Raw genomic sequence first — 19600 nt, forward strand, 5'->3', positions numbered from 1 at the left:
GTCTCTTTTCCTTACCTGGGATATGGAGAAGGTGATGGATGATGGCTACCTTAAATAAGTTGTGATGATTAATGGTGGCAGTTCTTGAAAGTACCTGGTCTGTAGTAGGCATATGGTCCACTTCTCATTTCCTGAACCCATATTTTAGGATCCAGGATCAAGAAGAGTGCGATGATGCTTCTCATCAGAGCCACCGCTACTGGCTGAGCCTGTCTCAAATGAGCCATGTCTCATAGTGTATACGGGTACCATACAGTTGTGTGTTAAGGGAGGTCCTGAGGTACAAATGGTCTCCAAAGACAGAGCATCAAACCAAAGTGGACTCCAACTCATGGTGGCTGGTGTGTGGCAGTGTAGACCTGGTCGTCATGCGGCTTTCAATGGCTGGGCTCTTAGGGCAGTAGATCACCAGGCCATTCTTCCCCATGCTGCTAAATTGATTGAAACCATCAACCTTTTGATTAGTAGCCAAATGCGAACTGTTTGCAGGGCATCTTTGGGATGGAGCACACGGGTCTTAAATGAAGGCAGAGAGCAGCCAGGAAAGTGTGTGCACATGCTAGGGGTTCATAGCAGTGATTACGGCTTCCTTACTGGCTCACTGGACACCTTGCGCCTCCTGACAAGATGCGAGAAGAAAGCCCTTATGCTCCACCTGGGAGAGGAAGAAGCACTTTCCAGTGGGGAAGGGAGCCACCACGTTCGAGGGACGTCCTCAATCCTGCCTGCAGGACAGCAGTAACGCTTTACCAGGGCCTCAACAGGCACAGAGAAGATCCCTTCAAGTGGACTTTTGACATCTCAAGGTGATGAGTCAAACAAATCGACCCAGAGTCACAAAACACCTGAGGCCAAAGAGAAAGGGAAAGGAAAGTTCTCAAATGCCTACTCCCCGCTGGAAAGTCGACAGCGAGGATGGACGGGGTTCTCTCGGGAATCCTAGGAAGCAGGCCTGTTACTGCCCTGTAACGCTGACCTAGGGAGGAGTTGGAATGTGAACCCAGGTGTGCCCTGTACCTTTCAATATCAAACCCAGCTCGAGGAGGGGGCTCTGAGACAGAAGGGTGGGTGGTCTTGCACAACGATAGTCCCTTATGAGTACATCTCTCCTCCTGGTATAGGTCATTCAGGATCCATGCCCACCTACTTCTGGATAGCCATAAAATCATTCTGTTACATTTAGTTAACATCCCCCCTTGTGTGTCTCTAAAAGGCTGAAAACAAAACAAAACAAAAACCCACTTACTAAAAGGAAAACCAAGACCAAAGCTAAACTTTTAAATAATAATAATAATAATAATGAAATTCAACCCTTAAATAACCCCAAACAACAAGTAGCCCCAGCACGTCCACAGTGAAAATGGCCAGGTTCGTTGTTCCTGTCTGGAGAATATCCCTGTCAGAGCAAACACTGAACTCAAAGCCACGGGGCGTCTTTTCCAACGCAGGTGCGGAGAAGCTTTGAATGGACGAAGGGTTCCTGAGATAGACCGGGATGGTGTATAACTGTCTACACACAACTCTGACATCATCTGAGTCCAACAAGTTTACTAAAATGACCGCTGTGGCCTTGACAATACTGAATGCAAAATACTGGTGTACACGGTTTTTACAGCGAGGCTCCCAAAAGCCACATCTCAAAAAAAAAAAAAAAAGGTTGAACAGATGGGAGAGGCCCGAGGGAAGGCAAGCACACTGATTTTATTGAGAAAAGAAAGCTTATATACTGTAAGGTTGCTGAAGTTTAATAAATAAAGGTCAACTTATAATATATAAAAACAATATAAACATTTATATGCTACATGCATATCATATAATTTAAAGTAATAATTTATATACGGGGAGAGATGCCAATTCATGTTCTTCCGATTTTCCGCGACAAGGCACACACGCAGGAGGTGTCTATCCGTATCCACCTCCAGCCCACGAGTTTATTGTTTTCTGACGTCAGTGCCCGCACGTAGGTCTGGGACGTTTTGCACTGAGAGTTCCAATGTTTATCGTCGATCCCCCTGCAACCGTTTTTAACAGGCCTGGCTTCTTTACATCGTGTTTCATAAAAATATTGTTTGACGGGGGAGTTGCCGGTTTTGATCTCCCCCAGCACCGTGACCTGGTGTCCCCGAATGTCGATGGCCGACGATTTGTCTGTCACCCACAAACTCTCACTGTCACATACCGAGTACTCCCCTCGGTGACTCTTATGCTCCGCGTACCTTTTCCGCCGAGATGTTCTGTTCGCCGCCATGGGGTTCCCCACGTAATCCTCCATGAGATACAAGGGCGGGGGCTCCAAGGGGGTGCTGTCACTCAGCAGGACCCGGGGGGAGTTGTAGCGTCTCTGCTGCCGCAGCAGTTCCGTGTCCATGGCGGTCACTGGCTGGAAGTCCGACTTGGTGGGCCCGGCCTGCTCTGGCTCCCTCGGGGGAGCCTCAGCTTTGGGCAGGGGGCTCTGGTAGTTCTCCTTAACGTCCACCATCTGCTTGGACAGCTTGTTTTTCAAGATATCGGCCTGGATCAGCTTAATAATGAGGGAATTTAGCGAGTCTTCCGGCACACTCCTGTGATCCATGTTGTTACCTTGGATGCCGCGGAGATAAGCGAGAAATATCACATAAAACAAGATGGACATCACCTTGTTCAGCTGTAAGATCTGAAAAGGAAACACAGGGGTTAGTTGCGGGCCGTGGCAGCTGACTCCGTGACCTTCTGGCCACCAGCGGCTGACTGTCCCTCTGAGGTAGGGCCACACCAGCAGGACTCCTCTCTGGACACTGTGAAGACGTTGTCTCTTTCTTTCCCTGAGCCCCAGCAACTCAACGCCACTCTCTCTGACATTCCCCCAAACATTAGCTTCCACCGACTTTCTACTCAGGTGACCATGGGATGCGACACAGGCGAGCGGCATAAGTCAGAGAGAGAGGGGCTTTGAAACAAAATGATCCCAAAGACAAAGGGAGAAAACTACATGACGCAAGAGGCCCCTCCTCGTAGGGGCCGGTTCACAAAGAGGACCAAAGGCAAAGGCAGCAAAAGGGGGGCACCCCCAGGCCCCCCAATCCTGCATCTTTTCTAGAACACGTACTACACTGAGCGAGTCCTGTCCCGTCATCCTGAGGTGCCCTGTTGAGAGGGGATGGCACCCTCTTACTCCTTCAGGCCTCAGGCTAGCCTGGAGTCACAGGACGAAGGCATTCACCTGAGGTTTAGGAGCGTGCATTTCCATCCCCGGGTCAGCAGCAGCCACAGCAGCCTCGCGGGAGATTCCTCCAGCCCCTACACTCTATCAAAGGAGCACCTCAAGTAGCCTCAATCCTGACTGTCCACACTTGGTAGCCTCTCTGACCCTACTCTATTGATGAATGAACATGTGGGACCACGGCCCTCTCCATGGAAGGACTCCAGGTTCAGGGTGTTCAGTTGGGCTGTCCAAGCAGAGGCTTCTCCTGAACACCTAACGGATCCCCTCAATCCCAAGCTGCAGTCTTGCCAAAGTACGGCCTTGCAGAAGGTACAGAGGCAGCAGCAACCAACTCAATGTAACATGCCCCAGATAGGAAGTCACTGTTGGTGGATTTTTTTTTGCTTTTCTTTTTCTCATTTGGCTTCCTTTAATTTTCCATTAAGGAAAAAAAAAAGTTCCTTCGAGTGGTGCTGTTTCTAATTCTCCACCTCCTGTGTCTAAATGACACGTTAGCCCATGAGTGCTCTCCCTGTTGCCATAGGAGAACCTCAACACAGGGCCTCGGTTGAGTCCTTGTGGAATTGTAGGGCTGATCTCGAGACACCTTCCACACTAGCCACTCCCTCAGGAGAGCAAAGCCCAGCGTTTCTGAGAAGGTTAGCCCGGGAAGGAGACTCTACCCAGGAGGGGAGGGGTAGTGGATCTAGTGATCTTGAGCTGTACCCTATGACCCACACCCTCCTCCTTCTGAAGGTATGTGCTCTCTCATTACCATTGCTACCACCTTGCTGGCCCTCGGGGCCCTTTGTTTCCTCTTGAAAGCTCTGTCGAAGCATGGAAAATGAAAGCCCTCTTCCCCCGGCTCAGCTGTGGTATTTTCAGAAGGAAAGTACAAAATCCAGGGGGAGAAGTGGAGGGAAATAAACAAAGGTGGCACAAGAAATAGAAAAGGAGGCTTGCTGATCAAGGACTTGGGTCTGAGTGTGCCGATGCCAACAACGTGCTAGCTGGGCTCCCACACACTCCCTCTTTCCCACCCTCGCCTGGGTGACCCTTCCCACGAGACAACCTTGACCTTCCCACTCTGGCCACCAATGACCAAGAACACAGCAGGCATCTTGCCCCAGCTTCCTTCTCCTGACTCTGGGCTTGATTCTGGACACTAGGACCCTCCTACTTCTAGATAACTGAACCCTTCAAGGCCAAAGTGAAGGGATAGATTCTAGCTTTGGCTACTCAACCCTGGAGATGCCCCAGGACTTGTATTGTCCTGGGGAAATGGTTTCCCCCCCAGTAACTGATCTCCTTCCCCTTCTGAGTACAAGGGACACTTCCTTTACCCCGGCAGGCCAACAGGAAACTCTGAGGACACGGTAAGCATGAAGTGCATGTCACTAGAAATGCACCTACGAAAGACAGAGAATGCAGCTGCAACAAAATCATTTGGGACTACGAATCTATCAAGAAACGATTTAGGAAATCCCCCCAAAGCCCGGCCACTGTAAGTTAAGAATACACAGGGTGTGTACTCAGAGGAAATAAATCAAGTGTGGTTAGCGAGAGGAGGCCACAGGTAGAATGAGTCCAGGTAGACAGTAGAGGGGTCATTACAAGGGCGTGTTGATTGGAAGAATGGATTGGGGGATGATCCCAATGGGTTGGGGGAACGCAAGTGTATTGTCAGACTCACTGCCATCGAGGAGTTGACCCTGACTCACAGCGACCTTGTAGGATGACAGGGGATTAGAAGAGTAGATAAGGATATATAGAGCGAGCCTTTAGAAGGACTCCTTCATTTTGGTGTGGTTGTTAGGGGCCAGCGAGTTCACTCTGACGTCTTGGGACTCTAAGGACAATGGGATGAAGCCGGTCTTGTTTGAGCCAATAACTGCAGCCGCTGGTCCGTCCGTCTCATGGAAGGTCTTCCTCTTCTTTGCTGACTCTCAACTGTGCCAAGTATGATGTCCTCAGGAGAACCCACACGGCTGTTTCAAGAAGAGGCGAGATGTGCAAAGGGTCTAGAGAAGGTTCTTCTTGTTCCCACCCTGACCTCCCTTCTCATCATGCTAGGACTGGGCTTGCCCCTAGCCCCTGCTGCAGGCTGCGGCCACACTCGTGCCTCACGGCTCCCTGAGTCCGAGTGAAAACCTGGGTGCACGGTTGGTTCCCTTCCCCTTGCACACTTTCTACCTCTGCCGTTGAAATCAGACTAGTTCTTCAGTGTCCAAATCAAAGGCTACCATCTCTAGGAAGCTCCGCCCGGACCCTCATTAGTAACCCTTGCTCCTGGGTTGACCCTCTACTCTCAGTCTGTCTTCTGCACTGTACCCATGGCAGGCATCACATCCCTCCTGGCATTGGGTGGGTATCTCCCTAGATTCTAGGTACCCGAGCCTCCTATCGATTGTGTCTGCACTGCATCCACGTTCACTTTCAGAGGGAGGTGGCAGAATGTGTATGACCACATGGGAGCCAGTGGTGCAGGCCCTCAGGCACAGACCCCATGGTCCCATGGGACTTCCTGTTCAGAACCCACATTCAGAGATGGAATTAGGAAGGATTTCATGACCGTGGCCACAGAGTAGTAAGGTCCAAGCCCAGGGTACTCCTCTGGGGTGACGGCACTACTAGAGCCCCTGGTAAGCAACCCTGTTTTTCATGACTGTGGCCACAGAGTAGTAAGGTCCAAGCCCAGGGTAGTCCTCTGGGGTGACGGCACTACTAGCGCCCCTGGTAAGCAACCCTGGCTGTGGCAGTGAAGATGGTCCATCTTGGGGAAAAGATACGGGGCTCCAAGAGTCGTGGTGGGAACAGTGACAGGAAGAGCCAGAAGCTGCAGCCAATGGTCATGCGCTTCCATTTTCAAATACCTTCTCGGGACACTGCCCCTCTCTGGGCATTGCTAATCTAAGGAAGGAGCATTTGGAGGGGAGGGTGTTGAGAGAGGTCAGCATCATCAGAGAGGACCATCTTCTCACTGGTATTGCTAAGAATTGCCCAAGTAGAGTGTTAGCTAGTTCTAGTTAATAGGAAGGCATCCTGATGGGCAATGGGGAAGCACTGGGCTGCTCATCCAAAAGTTGGGAGTTTGAACCCACCCAGTGGCTCTGAGAGAAAAGAGGCTTGGAACTCTGCTTCCATAATTGTTACAGTCAAGAAAACCCAACAGGGTCGCTACGACTCAGATCAGCTTGAAGATACACAACAACAACAATAAAACAAACAAATAAAAACATCAGCCCTGGAGTCCAGTCTGATGCATATGACCCTATAGGCCAGGGTAGAGCTGTCCTGTGGTTTCTGAGACTGTAGCTCTTTACGCCTCCTTTCTCCCTCAGAAAGTGAGCCCTGGTGGTATAGTGGTTATGAGTCGGGCTGCCATCCACATGGTGAGCAGTTCAAAAGGGAAAAAGCCCTGAGGGAAAAAGACTGGGGATACTCCTGCACACAATTACAGTCTTAGAAACCCACAGGGGGGCACCGTGAGTCAACATTGACTCGATGGCAGTGAGGTGTTTTTTTTTAAATTTTGGTTCTTCCTCGGAGTGGCTGATGGTTTTGAACTGCAGGCCAATTCCTAACCACTCTTCCCCAGGGCTCCTAAAATGAGAGAGAATATTTACAATTTGCTCCTGGAGGTGGTGGTGGTGAGTCATTTAGTGGGTTAGAGCACAGGTGGAGTCACTTTAGTGGGTTAGAGCACAGGTTGCCTGACCCCTATAGTTAAGCCTGTCCTTCTGAGGTCCCAAGCGCACAAGTCCAGCACAGAAGAACTAGGTCCAATGAGAAAGAGAAAGCCCCCAATGTCTTTCTGGTAAGATCCATACGCGACTTCTTCCCTCCAGATATGAAAACTTGCCCTGGTGTCCTGGAACACACTGGTGGGAGTGAACAATCTGCAGACCAGTCAGTGTCTCTAAACTGTGTGCATGACTGCTTCCAGATGGCCACTGTGACCCTCGGGGTCTCGCGTGTTCCTCAAGAGCAAGAATTAGCCAGGATGTTGGGACTAGAACGCATAGAAACACAGAACCATAGAAATGCGAAGCTAGAAAGCCTCCTAGTCATTGTCATTTATACCGAAGCCTGGAGTGGTGGACAAGCGGCTTCTCTGGTCAATGGGATCTCGAGCCCGGCAGAAGCCAGGCTGCTTGGTGTTGAACCCTGTGGTCTGTGAGGGGAAATGGTGAGCGGGGCAGGGGCACACTCAGTACAGTGCTGACCCACAGTAGGAGACCCCGCCTGTTGCTGGTGAGTCGGTTCCAACCCCTGGTGCCCCTCTAGGGCACCACAAAAGCCTTGTAGGCTTCCTAAGGCTGTAGTCTCTCCAGAAGCAGCCTGCCACAACTGTATCCTATGGAACAACTGGGGCGTCTGAACCACCAGCCTTTTCGTTAGCATTTGGTGAACATGACCCAGTGCGCCACCAGGGCTCTGTAGCTTGCAGTGAGTGCATATACCTGGTGAGTAGGATGTGCATCTGCATGTTCTGCAGCAACAAGAGACACTGCTGCGCTGTGCCAGACGAACCAAGCACCAATCATTTCAACTCAAGAATTCTTTTCTCCACCCCCAGCTAGCAGCAATCTCTCATCGCTCCGTCTGGCTTGCTTCCAAATGCCATCGCTAGCGAGTGTTTGCATCTTGGGCCAACCCTACTGGTGATGGGAGAAGAAAAGACAAAGCAAATTGGAGGCATACAGAGGAAGACAATCTGAGGCAGCTGGGGAAGTGTGAGACAGTGCTTCCAAATAAGCTGTGTGTGTGTGTGTGTGTGTTGTGTGTGTGTTGTGTGTGTGTGTGTGTTCTGAAAGGACACAGCCCTGTCAACTCGATGGAACAGTTCCACCCTGTAACTCTTGGGGTGGCCTTGAGTAGCAACTGACTCGATAGCAACTGGTTGGTTTCACGATTCCATTTGCGAAGAGGTCGAGTCTCAACTCAGATCTCTTTCTGGTCACCCCAGCCTTCATCTCCTACCCCGGTGTCCCCAGAACACTAGTCCTGTGAAGTGGAGGGCTGAGGCTGATGGGCTCAGATGAGATGTGTCAGGGGGCATTTAAATCCAGGGGGTGGTTTCTAGGCTTCTGCTGCAGGTCAGCCTCCCTCATAGACACCACCATCTAGGCAAGCATTGTCCTGTGTTCCTCGTTGTCTGCACGGCTCCTCTTTGATCACGGGGACCTTGTCTTTCCCTCACCGGGCCTGATGCCCGGCAAGGGCTGTCCACCGTGCACAGTGTCAGTGGCAATTCACTGACTGAGAGGAGGATGTACTGAGCGTCTGCTACAAGCAAGCCCTCCCCTAGGCAAGGCTTAGGAGCCGGTGAGCAGGTATGGGCCTTTGCCAAGCCTGGCTTTGGAGGCCAATCAACTCTGCCTTCTTCCCCCCAAAGAAAACACAGGCCTTGGCTCTGAAGTAGGCCGTGGTCCCTAGGCTCTTTTGGGTTATAATTGGAAAAAGAGCTGTTAAAGACCTCAGTAAAACCCCCTTCCTACACTGCCCCCAGTGCCCATTTCCCCTGCTCAGAGTTTTCCAAGATCCTGACCAACGTGCATATGCTATTTTCCCACTTAGACTCTTTTCCCACATATGGTGTTTTCTCAGTCCCTGGAGCAACATTCCTACAAGCTTTCTCCATCCCTCAAAATACGCAAAAGAGAGCAATTTCTGGTTCCTCCTTCTTGGCTCCATTTCTCATGCACACAGCGGTTCCTGGAGGTATTCAGGGAGCCGCTGAAAGGGATGGGGATGCAGGTGTAGAGAGGGGCACAGCACGCGAGCCCCGGGGACCCATGTCTGGTCTGTCATTGACAGAGATGGTGGCAGGGCTGAAACTGACTTCTGAAGGACTAGCTTCCCTCACGGGCACACCTACTCTTGCAGCGAACGTACGAGGGTGCTGGCGGGCTGGGCTGAATGGGCACCTCAAGAGCAGCAATGCCATGTACCCAGTACTGCCACCTATTCGGTCTTGAACCCTGAGAACTCTACCAAGGTAAGTACTACTACATTTCCCGTTTCCAGGTTGGGAAACTGAGGCACAAGGAGGTTAAATCACTGGCCTGCAAGCAGCAGGAAGGAGCCCTGGTGGTGTAGTCGGTAAACCTTGGGCTGCTAACTGCAAGGCCAGCAGTTCGAACTCACCAGCCACTCCACTGGAGAACGAGAGGCAGTCTGCTCCCTTTAAGGTTTCTAGACTCAGAAACCTAAGGTAGGACACACCATGTGTCGGAATCGATTGAATGGCGGTGGGCTCGGCAAGAGCAGAGCCGGGAGTGGAGCACAGTTTGTCTCCCGCGTGCAGGCCCTTAATGAATGTGCCGTGCTGCTTCTGCATCTGTCCTCAAACACTTCCGAAGGCTTCTTTCCACAGGAAGTCCAAGATGCAAGCCTGGAGCCAGGGCGGCAGCGGTTGCCAGTAGGTTGAGCCCATCCCCCAGAAGCCTCGGCCCTGAGTCTCCCCAAGAGGCCACTGCCCTGTTTCCTCCTTCGTGTATTCCCTGTGGAAGCAAACCCTTTTCCGCTTACTCCTGTCCCCCCTGGCCCTGGTGCTCTCCCGGGGCATTCCCTCTGAAGGCCTCACAGGTCCCTGCAGAGCCTTGTGTCCAGGGCAATGCCGGTCCAAGCCACTGGGGTGGAGAGCAGAGAGGGGTGCTGGGATCATTTCTCTCTGAATTTGCTAAATTGTTATGATGCAAGTGTGGGAGGTTTCATGATGTCTTGCTTTCGGTGGCGGCGTATCATCTGAGGCCAATGCGTCTCCTGGCTTGTGAGGGGAGGTCAGATGCGCAGGCATTCCCTCCCCTGAGGGTGATCAGCTGCCAGACTGCACTGGACCTGCTCCCTGCTGCTGGAGACAATGGACAGGCTCCTGTAGGAGGGGTTTGCACCCTACTGATAATGGTTCCTATGGAGACCCAGAGACCACCCCTTAGACCACCCTCTCATTGCTGTGTAACCTATAGTGCAGCTGCTCCCTGTGAAGTATGTCTCTACCTGTAATTAGTGGGCTGGCTTGCCCCCAAAAGGTATATAGGCATGGGTCAGCAATGTAGAACTCTCGGAACTCTCCGACTCTGAGCTCCTTGCTGCTCACTCCCTGCTCACTCCCCTCTCCCTTGTTCCTTTACCCTCCTTCCCTTCCACCTCTCTCCACATGGACCACCAAGCTGGGCTGAGGTGAGCAATGGTACCATGTAACATGCCTGACTGTATTATTGTATTATCTCTCATGCTCTCGATGGCTTTAATATAATACTTATATATCACAACCATACAATTGTGCATTACTGAACCCAGAAGCAGTATTACTGAACTCGTAGAGAGTATTAGCAGTGAGTGCTGGCACCCCACCTCTGCGCCACTTTTAATTTAATACTACACTGGCTGGGGCTAACGAGGACACAGTCCAGCTGTATCCAGCAGGGCTTGATTCTCAGGAGGATTTCTGACTCATGCTGAGGGCTCAAAAGACCACATGCTGCCAGATAACCCTAATACCTTGTTCAGTGAGCCGAAAGGGCAAGAGGTGGGAAGGCGAGAAACTGAGAGCAAAAAGACAGGAATGCGGTGGAACTTCCCTGGAAGACCCTCTCAAAGGCTGTCTAAGCGTGCTCCCAGGCCTTTGGCAAAGTTCATTCAGAACTGGCTTTGTTTGGGCACATGGATCCCAGGGCCTCAAAATGAGTCCGTGGGGCCACCTGCAGATGCCAGGCTGTGATGGGGAGAGGGAGGGAGATGCTGGTGGTGCCACCACCAGGAATGGGCATGGTTTTGGTTAATGTCTTTATCAACGACCTGGAAGTGGGGAGATTAATTAAAATGCACAGATGACGCTCCAAGGGCAGGCGCAGCAAACACTAGTGAGCACAGACTAATTAGGCTCCAGCACCCTTGGGAGCTGGCAACCTGGAAATAGCATGATTAGACTCAAACTGGAAACCCAGTGGAGGCATGATCCATCCAAAACCAACAAGGGAGGGAGGGGCTTGGGCAAGGGCGGGGGCAGGTGCGGCCTGGAGCCCCTCCAAGGAGTCAATGAGAAATGCACGTGCATGCACAGTGCAGGGAGGGGCGCCACAGCACCCGCTGCCCCCCTCTAGCCCCCGTGCTCTTTTCTGGAAACCACTTCACTCCCTCTTACCACCTCTCTGGCGTGGTGGCAGCAATCGCAGCTCCTGTCTTATTAAAGGCATAATTGGGGTTTTAGAGCGGACCAGGCACAGAGCCAAACGCTCTGTAAAGTCAGCGAGTGTCACCCGGAAATGCTGATGAGGACTCGCTCAAGCCACAGAACACCAGAAGCCAGCGCAACGCAGTCTCTCTCTCTCTCTCTTTCTCTGGGCTGTAGCTGCTGAGCATCTCCACCCCGCCGGCAGGCCTCTATCGAACAGTCAAAACAAAGGCAAAGGCCGCAAGTCATTTTCTCCGGTTCCAGCTCAACACCGAACGCGGAGTTCTCAAAGGAAGACTGGCCAAGGGAACCGTGGGCCTTGGCCTGACAAGGAAGACCTCACTAGCGAGCTTCTGTGACGTCAAGCCCGACTCACGGAGAGAATCCCCCTCCGTGTCGCTTTTTCACGGGTGAGCTTTGAGAAGGTTGATCGCCAGGCCTGTCTTCTGAGGCCCCTCACAGTGAACTTGGACTTCCGATTCTTCATTCAGCTAACAGCTCTGAGCTTTAAGCCCGTGCACTATCCTGGGCCTAGGCCTCCACTTTCAGGAGATGTCCCTTTCCTGGTGGGCACGTTGGACACTGGCAGCAGACACCACAGAGCTCCTTAGAAAGCTGACTTTCCTCCCTCAGAAAGGAGGTACTGAGATCAAGCCCTCCTGCGGACCAGCAAGTGCGGAAGGGACCCTGACTGGACAAGGCGACGCTCTCCCGGGAACGCGGCCGTCCTGAGATGGAGGAGCAAAGCCAGCCGTGGGTTCGCTTTGCACAGTTGCTGGAAGAGGATTTCACATCCTTCAGAGCACACCCTGGCTGGCCCCAGGGCGATCAAAGACGGAAGGTATGGCACATGTCAAAACAATGCGCACTGGGAGCTCCGAGGGGGAGGCAGGACAGTGATCCGCCGGCCAAGGAACGGCCTGCCCCTGGCTTGGCAAGGAGATCTGAAGGGCGCGTGGTCTGCCGCTACAAGCCCCAGGAAATCCCTGCCATACCTCAACCTCCCATTCCACAGCCGGAGGGTGGACGCGGAAGGAGCTGCAGAGAAAATGTGAGTCAGTTCAGCTATTGGCCATGGTGGCATTGTCTCGTGAATGCTGTTTTCTTTGTGTGGGGGCCTTCATGCGCCTCTGCCACTGTGTGTACAGGTGTGCAGTCGTGCATGCACACGTGCTCATTCTCTCTCTCTCTCTCTCTCACACTGGAGCACCCCCCCCCCCATGAAAAGGAGGGGTTATAGTTAGCCATGCCACCCCCTGACATCGCCAGCAACCATTTCCAAATGAATGCCTTCTTCGGAGGCATTTTCATTTGGGTTTCAATTTCGGCATCTGGGGTAACTCCCCCTTCCGTGTCAGAAATCACCGAGGAGAAATCACCAAGGCTACTTCCAGCGTGCAGGGCGCTGACAGACGCAGCCGGCAAGGAATCTGTCCAAGTCAGCCTGTCTCTGGGTGGACTTTGGCCTTGTGTCCGTTGGGTGTCTGTGGGAGGCATCGGCGCTGCCTGCAAACATCTGTACATGAGCGGACTAACCTTGTCACAGGGCGGGGTGGGGGGGGGCACTGCTGAGTCATTGACTCTCCCTACTCAGAATAAACCATGATGGGGAAGGACAATGATCAACAGTGTGTCTGTGTGGTCCCCCCTGCTTGTCAAAAGGAGTCTCACAATGACAGACCGAAGTTCACTTTGACAGTTTCATATACCTATGACCTGAGAAACTTGATGGTCCATGGCTACCTGCTCCCACCGCTGACCACTTGGACCTGGGTCATAGTAGTTCGGTCCCAGACAGAATGGGAAAAAATATGGAGCACTGATGTGTGTGTGTGTGCACTGAGGGTCTTCTAAAAGAGTCCCATTTTAATTCCACTTTTCCATGAAATTTTTGAAGCCTCTGATAGAGACAGAGAGTGAGAGAGAAGGCCCCCTGAGACTATTGCCCTGAGACACTCGTTAAAACCAACTGAAAGCATCTTTTAGCAAAACAGCAGAGGCACACACTCACAAAAGAGGATATGCCCCATGAGATCGGCATCCTGTTTAATACCCGTCAGTGTGACTCATGACTGCGAAGCAAGGCAGGGAGGGTATGGGGTTAGGGAACCTAGAACACTGGAGGGGAGTAGACGGAGCACCTTTAGAGAGAACACGGCGTAGTACAACCAAGGTGGCTGGGCAATTTGTGTTGCAGAAATGATTCAATGGGACCCTTACTTGCTTTGTCAACTTTCACCAAAAATTCAATATTATTATGACTCTTGTTCTTTTTAAAGGAAATAGTCGGCTTTAGCTCAAGAGCTGAAAGCCAGGGGAATCCCCAAGGATGGCATCTATTCCTACTCTGGTGGCCTCCTCCGAACCAAGACCACAGCTGGCTTGGCAACGCCCAGACCTTTTCCGGTGCATCAAGCATAGCAGCAGTAGCAGCAGCCAGGCCAGGATCAACCCAAGCCATATTGGCTTGGCCCAACGAGGACTTGGCCACAGCGAGTGTGGTCAGATGGCAGCCTCTTTCCTCCAGGATTGGCAATCCGGTCGGTGTCAAACACAGCCTACTGCTCCCCTCTCATGCCACCCTCTTGCCACACACCAACTTCCTTTCACGAGGATGAGGTATTGGCCAGTGGCCTGTGGTTGCCTATGGGATGGACCTGTTCTCGAGGAAGCCTGTGTGTGAAGACTCTGAGGACCAAGGCTATCTTCCATCTCTCTGGGTGTCACCTGGCCGCTTTCATCCACTCCAACAATGGCAAAGAGATGGAGGTCGAGAAGACTTCTCTGGGGTGATTTTCCCGAGTCTCTTCTCGCCCACGTGTGGAATGAGGTGGGGATGGGATAAGCCCACAGGGAGCAAGTCAATCTTGTACCTAAACGGGAGTGTGTGGCAGACACATCATAAACATTATGACTCCAACCCCAAACAGTCTAGTGACTCTCTTTCTGGGCAGCTGGGCGAAAATCAAGCGAGAGTTCATTCTCTGAAAGCAAACTTGGCACACAGACTCTGAAGCCAAAGCTGTCTTTAATCACAGACACAAGTCATAATAATCGCTGTAATAACAGCAAACATGAACTGAGCCCTACCATCTGCTGGGGACTTTGCAGAACACTTTACATGGATTATCTCAATGAATCCTCACAGATACACAATTATTATCCCCACTTCGCAGCCGAGGAAACTGAGGCTCAGAAGGATTAAGTAATTTGCCCAAGATCATATGACAGTTGAGAGGCAGAGCTGGGATTGAAATTCCAGTCTGTGTGACCGCATGAGCCTTGAGTTGAGCCAATATTATAGAATGTCTCTTAACTCATTCCCGAGAGTCCCAGGCATCTGCCACTCATGTATATGAAGCTAGGGACCGAGCATGCTGGTATATTAATGCTTCTTTCCGGGTTTTAAGAAAAGGCACTTGAGACACTTGTCCACTGAAATGTAAAGAGGTCATTTCACAGTCTTTTCATCGTGGCTGAAAAGCCTGTATATCAAACCCAAGCTCGCAGTGTCCTTTACTCTTGAATTTGTTCCCCAAGAGGAGCCCCGGCTGAGGGCTTGGCACTAACTGAAAGATGGGTGATTTGATACCCCAGCTGCTCTGCAGAGAGAGATGTTCCAGGCTGTTTCTATAAAAATCACAGCCTTAGAAACGCTATGGGGGTGTTCTCCTCTGCCCAATCGTGTTGCTATGAGTTAGGAACTAGTTGAATCGAATTCCATTCTAACTAGAAGGCAATGGGTTTTGGTTTCCCCCAATGCAAAATAGCCCTTTCCTCTCTTCTTTGAGGATGACCAAGAAGACCAAGAACCCAGGAGTCCTTTTTAAATACTGGTTGCATTTCTTTTTTTTTTTTTTGCAGGTGGGACACTTCAGAATCTTTGGTTCTCATAGACTGTAGTAGATTTGCTATTGGGGAAGAGAAAGAAAATAATGTGAACCCTTGATATACCTCCCGTTTTGATTCATTCATTAAAACCAAGTTGGCCATCACCTAACTGGCTTTGTGACTTGGGCGAATCATAGCTCTCCTGTGGGTCTCAAAGGAGCTCTGGTGGTGTAGTGGTGACGAGTTGGGCAGCGAACTGAGAGGTCCGCAGTTCAAACCTGCCAGCCACTCAGCGGGAGATAGAACTTTCTAGTCCAGTCAAGCGTTACAGTCTTGGAAAGTCACAGGGGCTACGATGAGTCGGCATCGACTCAGAAGCACTGACTTTGGTTTGGAGAGGTTTCGGGGCCTCAATTCTTAAACCACATTTCTCCACACAAGGGCGCTACTGCTATTTTGATCTGCATGCTTCTTCCTGGTGAATTTTGCCCCATACACTTGCAACTCTGGCCCCCACCTCTGACAGCTCCATAGTGCTTCCCAGTCACCGTGATGATCAAACAGGAGAAACAGCCACACGTCCAAAGATCCTATTTCAGGAGACCTCGGTGCCTCTGGCTGAGTCAACTAATGCCAAGCCGGTGATTCGTAACCATTCGAAAGCAGCGATTCTTAACAAATTTTTGATCATTAACTCTTTTCTAGACTGTGATAAATGATGAAAAGAACCTTTCCTCAAAAAAGTACTCACATGTACGTTAGGAAAAAGATTTGCAAAAGTTTAAGCAGTTCACAGACTACTGAAAGCTTAAACTGTGGGTACTATGGTGTTGGTCTTGCCCTTCGCAACCCTATGGATGAACAAGAGAGGCAAACGCCACCCAGACCTGGGCCAGCCTCTCTCGTTTCCGTATTTGAACCCATTGTTGCAGCCACTGTATCAATTCCTTTCTTGTCGAGGGTCTTCCTCTTTGTCGCTGGCCCTCTCCTCTATCAAGCAAGATGCCCTCCTACAGGAACTGTTCTTGCTTGGCAACATGCCTCAAGTACTAAAGGGTTGCTATGAGTTGGAATCCACTTGATGGTAGTACGTCAAAGCCTAAGCTAGAGGCCTGCAATCCAAGATGAAAAGTCTTCCAACTAAAGCATTTCATGGGTGCTATCACAAAATGTGGCCAAGAAAGTAGATGGTGTCCGGCTATCAGATAAAATAGCATGTGGGGTCTTAAAGGCTTGTCTCCAAACAAGCAGCCATCTAAGTGAGATGTCAACTAAGCCTACATGGATTGTAAATCATATAATCCGAAGTTGAAGTAGGGATTAGTATCAGAGCCCACATTGGGATAATCGGATTGCAGAAGGTGATGGATGACAGTGGGAACTCAACATAAGTTTGTGGGGAACCCACAGAGTACATAGGAAATAAGCTTCCGGTGATCTCCCTCTATCCATACATAAGGGCTGGGACGAAGGTGGTTACTAAACAGCGCATTGGAGAAGCGAGTAAAGGTGATCACTGGGATAAGCCTGACTTGAACAGTTAAGACGTTGTCAGTCGATCCCCCTCTGATGCACACTAGACCTGCTCTGGTCTTCAACATTCTGTATTTTTGTTTGTTCATGTTAGGGTGTACCTCCAAGGTGCTAGATCATTGGGGGTTACCCTCTTGAAGTGGTGTTGTATGTTTTTCTGGTTTGGGGCGCATGAAACCCAGGATTGATGAACCTATAAAGATAGGAAGTAGAATAAGGGCTTCAGAGGGGTGGGGGTGGGGGCGGGGGTAAAAGGGAGATGATGTCAAGGGTCCAGGAACAAAAAGAATGTTTGGGAACTGATTGTCATAGCAACTGTACCATTCTGCTCGATGTGATTGAACTATGGAATGACATGATATACCTATTAACTCCCAAGTAACAATACATTAAAAATAAAAAGAAGCATTTCAAAAGCTCTTTCTAGCTGGAAAGCTCTGTGCTTGCGCTAGCAGAGCTCTGTTGCACTGGGCTTTCAAAAGCCCAATGTCATCAATACCAATCTCCTTTTCTGATTCTACCCAGTGTTCCTGCTCACCTTCTGCACAAAGCGATGGAGCCAGGCACTAGGCATCCTTATCTACCGAGCTTCTTGTACAATGGGAAGGTTGTGGGTCATGTGGGGAGGAGAATGACTTGGTCCAGGCAACACCAGATCCCTGGAGCCCAGTTCTCCAGTGGGCTAGCCTAATATCATACTGCCCATCTGGAACCACATGCGGAGTCCAGGCAGTGTCCGGATGACAAACGGAGTTCTGACTCTAAATCTGTCTGTTTGGTTGAACCTGTACTTACATTGAAACAGGCCCAGCCTGTATCTAACATCAGTTAGTCAAAGATTTGTCTTAGTGTATAGCGTACCTTTTGATGCGTACAGAAAGTTAAGAAAGACTTCCAAATGCACTAAAACATTTTCAACATCCTGCAGTGATTAACAATCATGTTTTCATGCAATGTCACAAAGTAGCACCCCTTTGTCACTTTGAGCCATCACATGTATCTCAAAATTTTACTCTAGTAATATTTATGCGGATTGGCTTTTGTAATTAAGGCTGTATGGGAGGACTACGTGTGGACGCTCCTAAGGCAAGGACTGTCTGTCTATGTGAGGACACGTGGAGGGGGACATGCCCGCACAACTTGGCAGCAGCACTTCCTCCAGAAGGTGTAGGGGTCGGTGAGAGGCTGGTCAACAAGGCGTGTTAAATATTCGGGCTAGGACTGACCACTTAGCAGCCTGGACACGGAGCAGCCCAAGGGGTAGTCCGGGGAACAGAGTCCTTCCCTATTTGCCTTCAGCACACCTTTATGTGGCATCAGTGCAATCATCTGTTGGCATCCGCGAGGGCTTTGGGAACGAGCGCAATTTCCTTTCCACCTCAAGTTCTGCCACGGCCTTGGATGCATCCCCTCTAACCTGAGGGCTTCCCTGTCCTTTGCTGAGGATCCTCACAACCGCGCTCTCCTTATGTTTCCAAAGTACTTCCAAAGTCAAAGCCAGTCACTCTCATTGAGACTGGAAAGGAAAGACAGGGGTAGGTACACTGCTTCGGGCCGGATGGAGGCTGGGCATCCTCCGCACAGGACAGGGGAACAGCGGGGACCCTGAGAGAGGAGGACTCAGTACACTTCGAGGCTCTCTTGATATAGCTTATACATGGTTCATGACAAGAAGGGATGATCAGAAAAGATACCAGGGCCAGACAGGGTGCACAATGCCTGTTGCCAGTTTTTAAGATGTGGCTGTGGGCTTTTGACCCCCTCCCATGTAGCAGTAGAGTGTGTGTCCCTTGAATCTGGGTAGGCTTGTCAATGTTTGGATCAATACAATTGTGGTCGATGGAACCCTAAGCAACTTCCTGTGCCGTGTCCTCAAGCGCCATGCATGCAGTGTCTGTTTGGGTCTTGGAGCCACGAGGCACTAAATCAGTAGTCTCCTAGCTCTAAGTCCAAGGCTGAGAGTCCAGGAATAAGTGCTACTACCTTAAAGAGTCCCCTAGACAGACCCAGCCTCCCAGTCATCCCTGCCAATGCACGAGACATGCAAGGCAAGAGGCAACGGCTGATTCCGACCAGCCCACCTGCCGGGTAAATCTAACCAAATAAACCTCTGTCCATGCTGGGTGGCATAGAACATCCACTCGGTTCAGCCCTGCTCAACTACCTAGCCCGCTCCCCTCCCAATCATGAGGCATGAGCAAATGGCTGTGGTATTAATCCATTCAGATATGGAGTGCTTTCTGACAGAGCAAAAGATAACCGGAACCGCTGTGGTTAAATGTATATATGTGCAGGGGGGTTGATGCGCTTTCTTTTAGTGTCAATGATTTCATTCAACTTTCTCTGAAGGATCTGGATCAGGCGTCCTCAAACTACGGCCGGCGGGCCACATGCGGCCTGCCGAGGACATTTATCCGGCCCGCCGGGTGTTTTTGCCCCGTTTGTTTTTTACTTCAAAATAAGATATGTGCAGTGTGCATAGGAATTTGTTCAGGTTTTTTTTTAACTATAGTCTGGCCCTCCAACGGGTCTGAGGGACAGTGAACTGGCCCCCTGTTTAAAAAGTTTGAGGACCCCTGGTCTGGATGAATCTATCCGAGCACACGACCACCTATTCCAGGTGAGAACTGTGACGCGCAGGCCAATGCTTGCAGCTGTCAGTTACCCGATGATGAGCTACAGTTGAGGTTCTGAGGACACCTTCTACCCACTGAGAGAGAGGGGTGTGTGTGTGTGTGTGTGTGTGTGTGAGAGAGAGAGAGAGAGAGAGAGAGAGAGAGCAAAAGACAGAAGGAGAGGAGAAAGGGCTTTTGTGAACTGGCCCTCTAAAGCCACCTCTATGGTACACACACACACACACACACACACACACACAC

The 19600-nt window shown here is 50.8% G+C and overlaps 1 protein-coding gene across 2 annotated transcripts in view; it reads right to left on the bottom strand.

The window, feature by feature from the left end:
- Nucleotides 1–1682: 1682 nt before the first annotated feature.
- Nucleotides 1683–19600, bottom strand: part of NTF3 (neurotrophin 3) — an 89183-nt gene continuing 71265 nt past the window's right edge. For both annotated transcript variants that reach the window (XM_004717388.3, XM_045296014.1), the window contains exon 2: nucleotides 1683–2653. In XM_004717388.3, the coding sequence (XP_004717445.1) occupies nucleotides 1856–2653 (798 nt within the window). In that variant the 3' untranslated portion in view covers nucleotides 1683–1855. The remainder of the gene's footprint in view (nucleotides 2654–19600) is intronic.

The sequence above is a fragment of the Echinops telfairi genome, unplaced genomic scaffold, assembly GCF_000313985.2.
Source record: "Echinops telfairi isolate 266 unplaced genomic scaffold, ASM31398v2 ScPeMD7_7356;HRSCAF=8355, whole genome shotgun sequence".
Taxonomy (NCBI): Eukaryota; Metazoa; Chordata; class Mammalia; order Afrosoricida; family Tenrecidae; genus Echinops; species Echinops telfairi.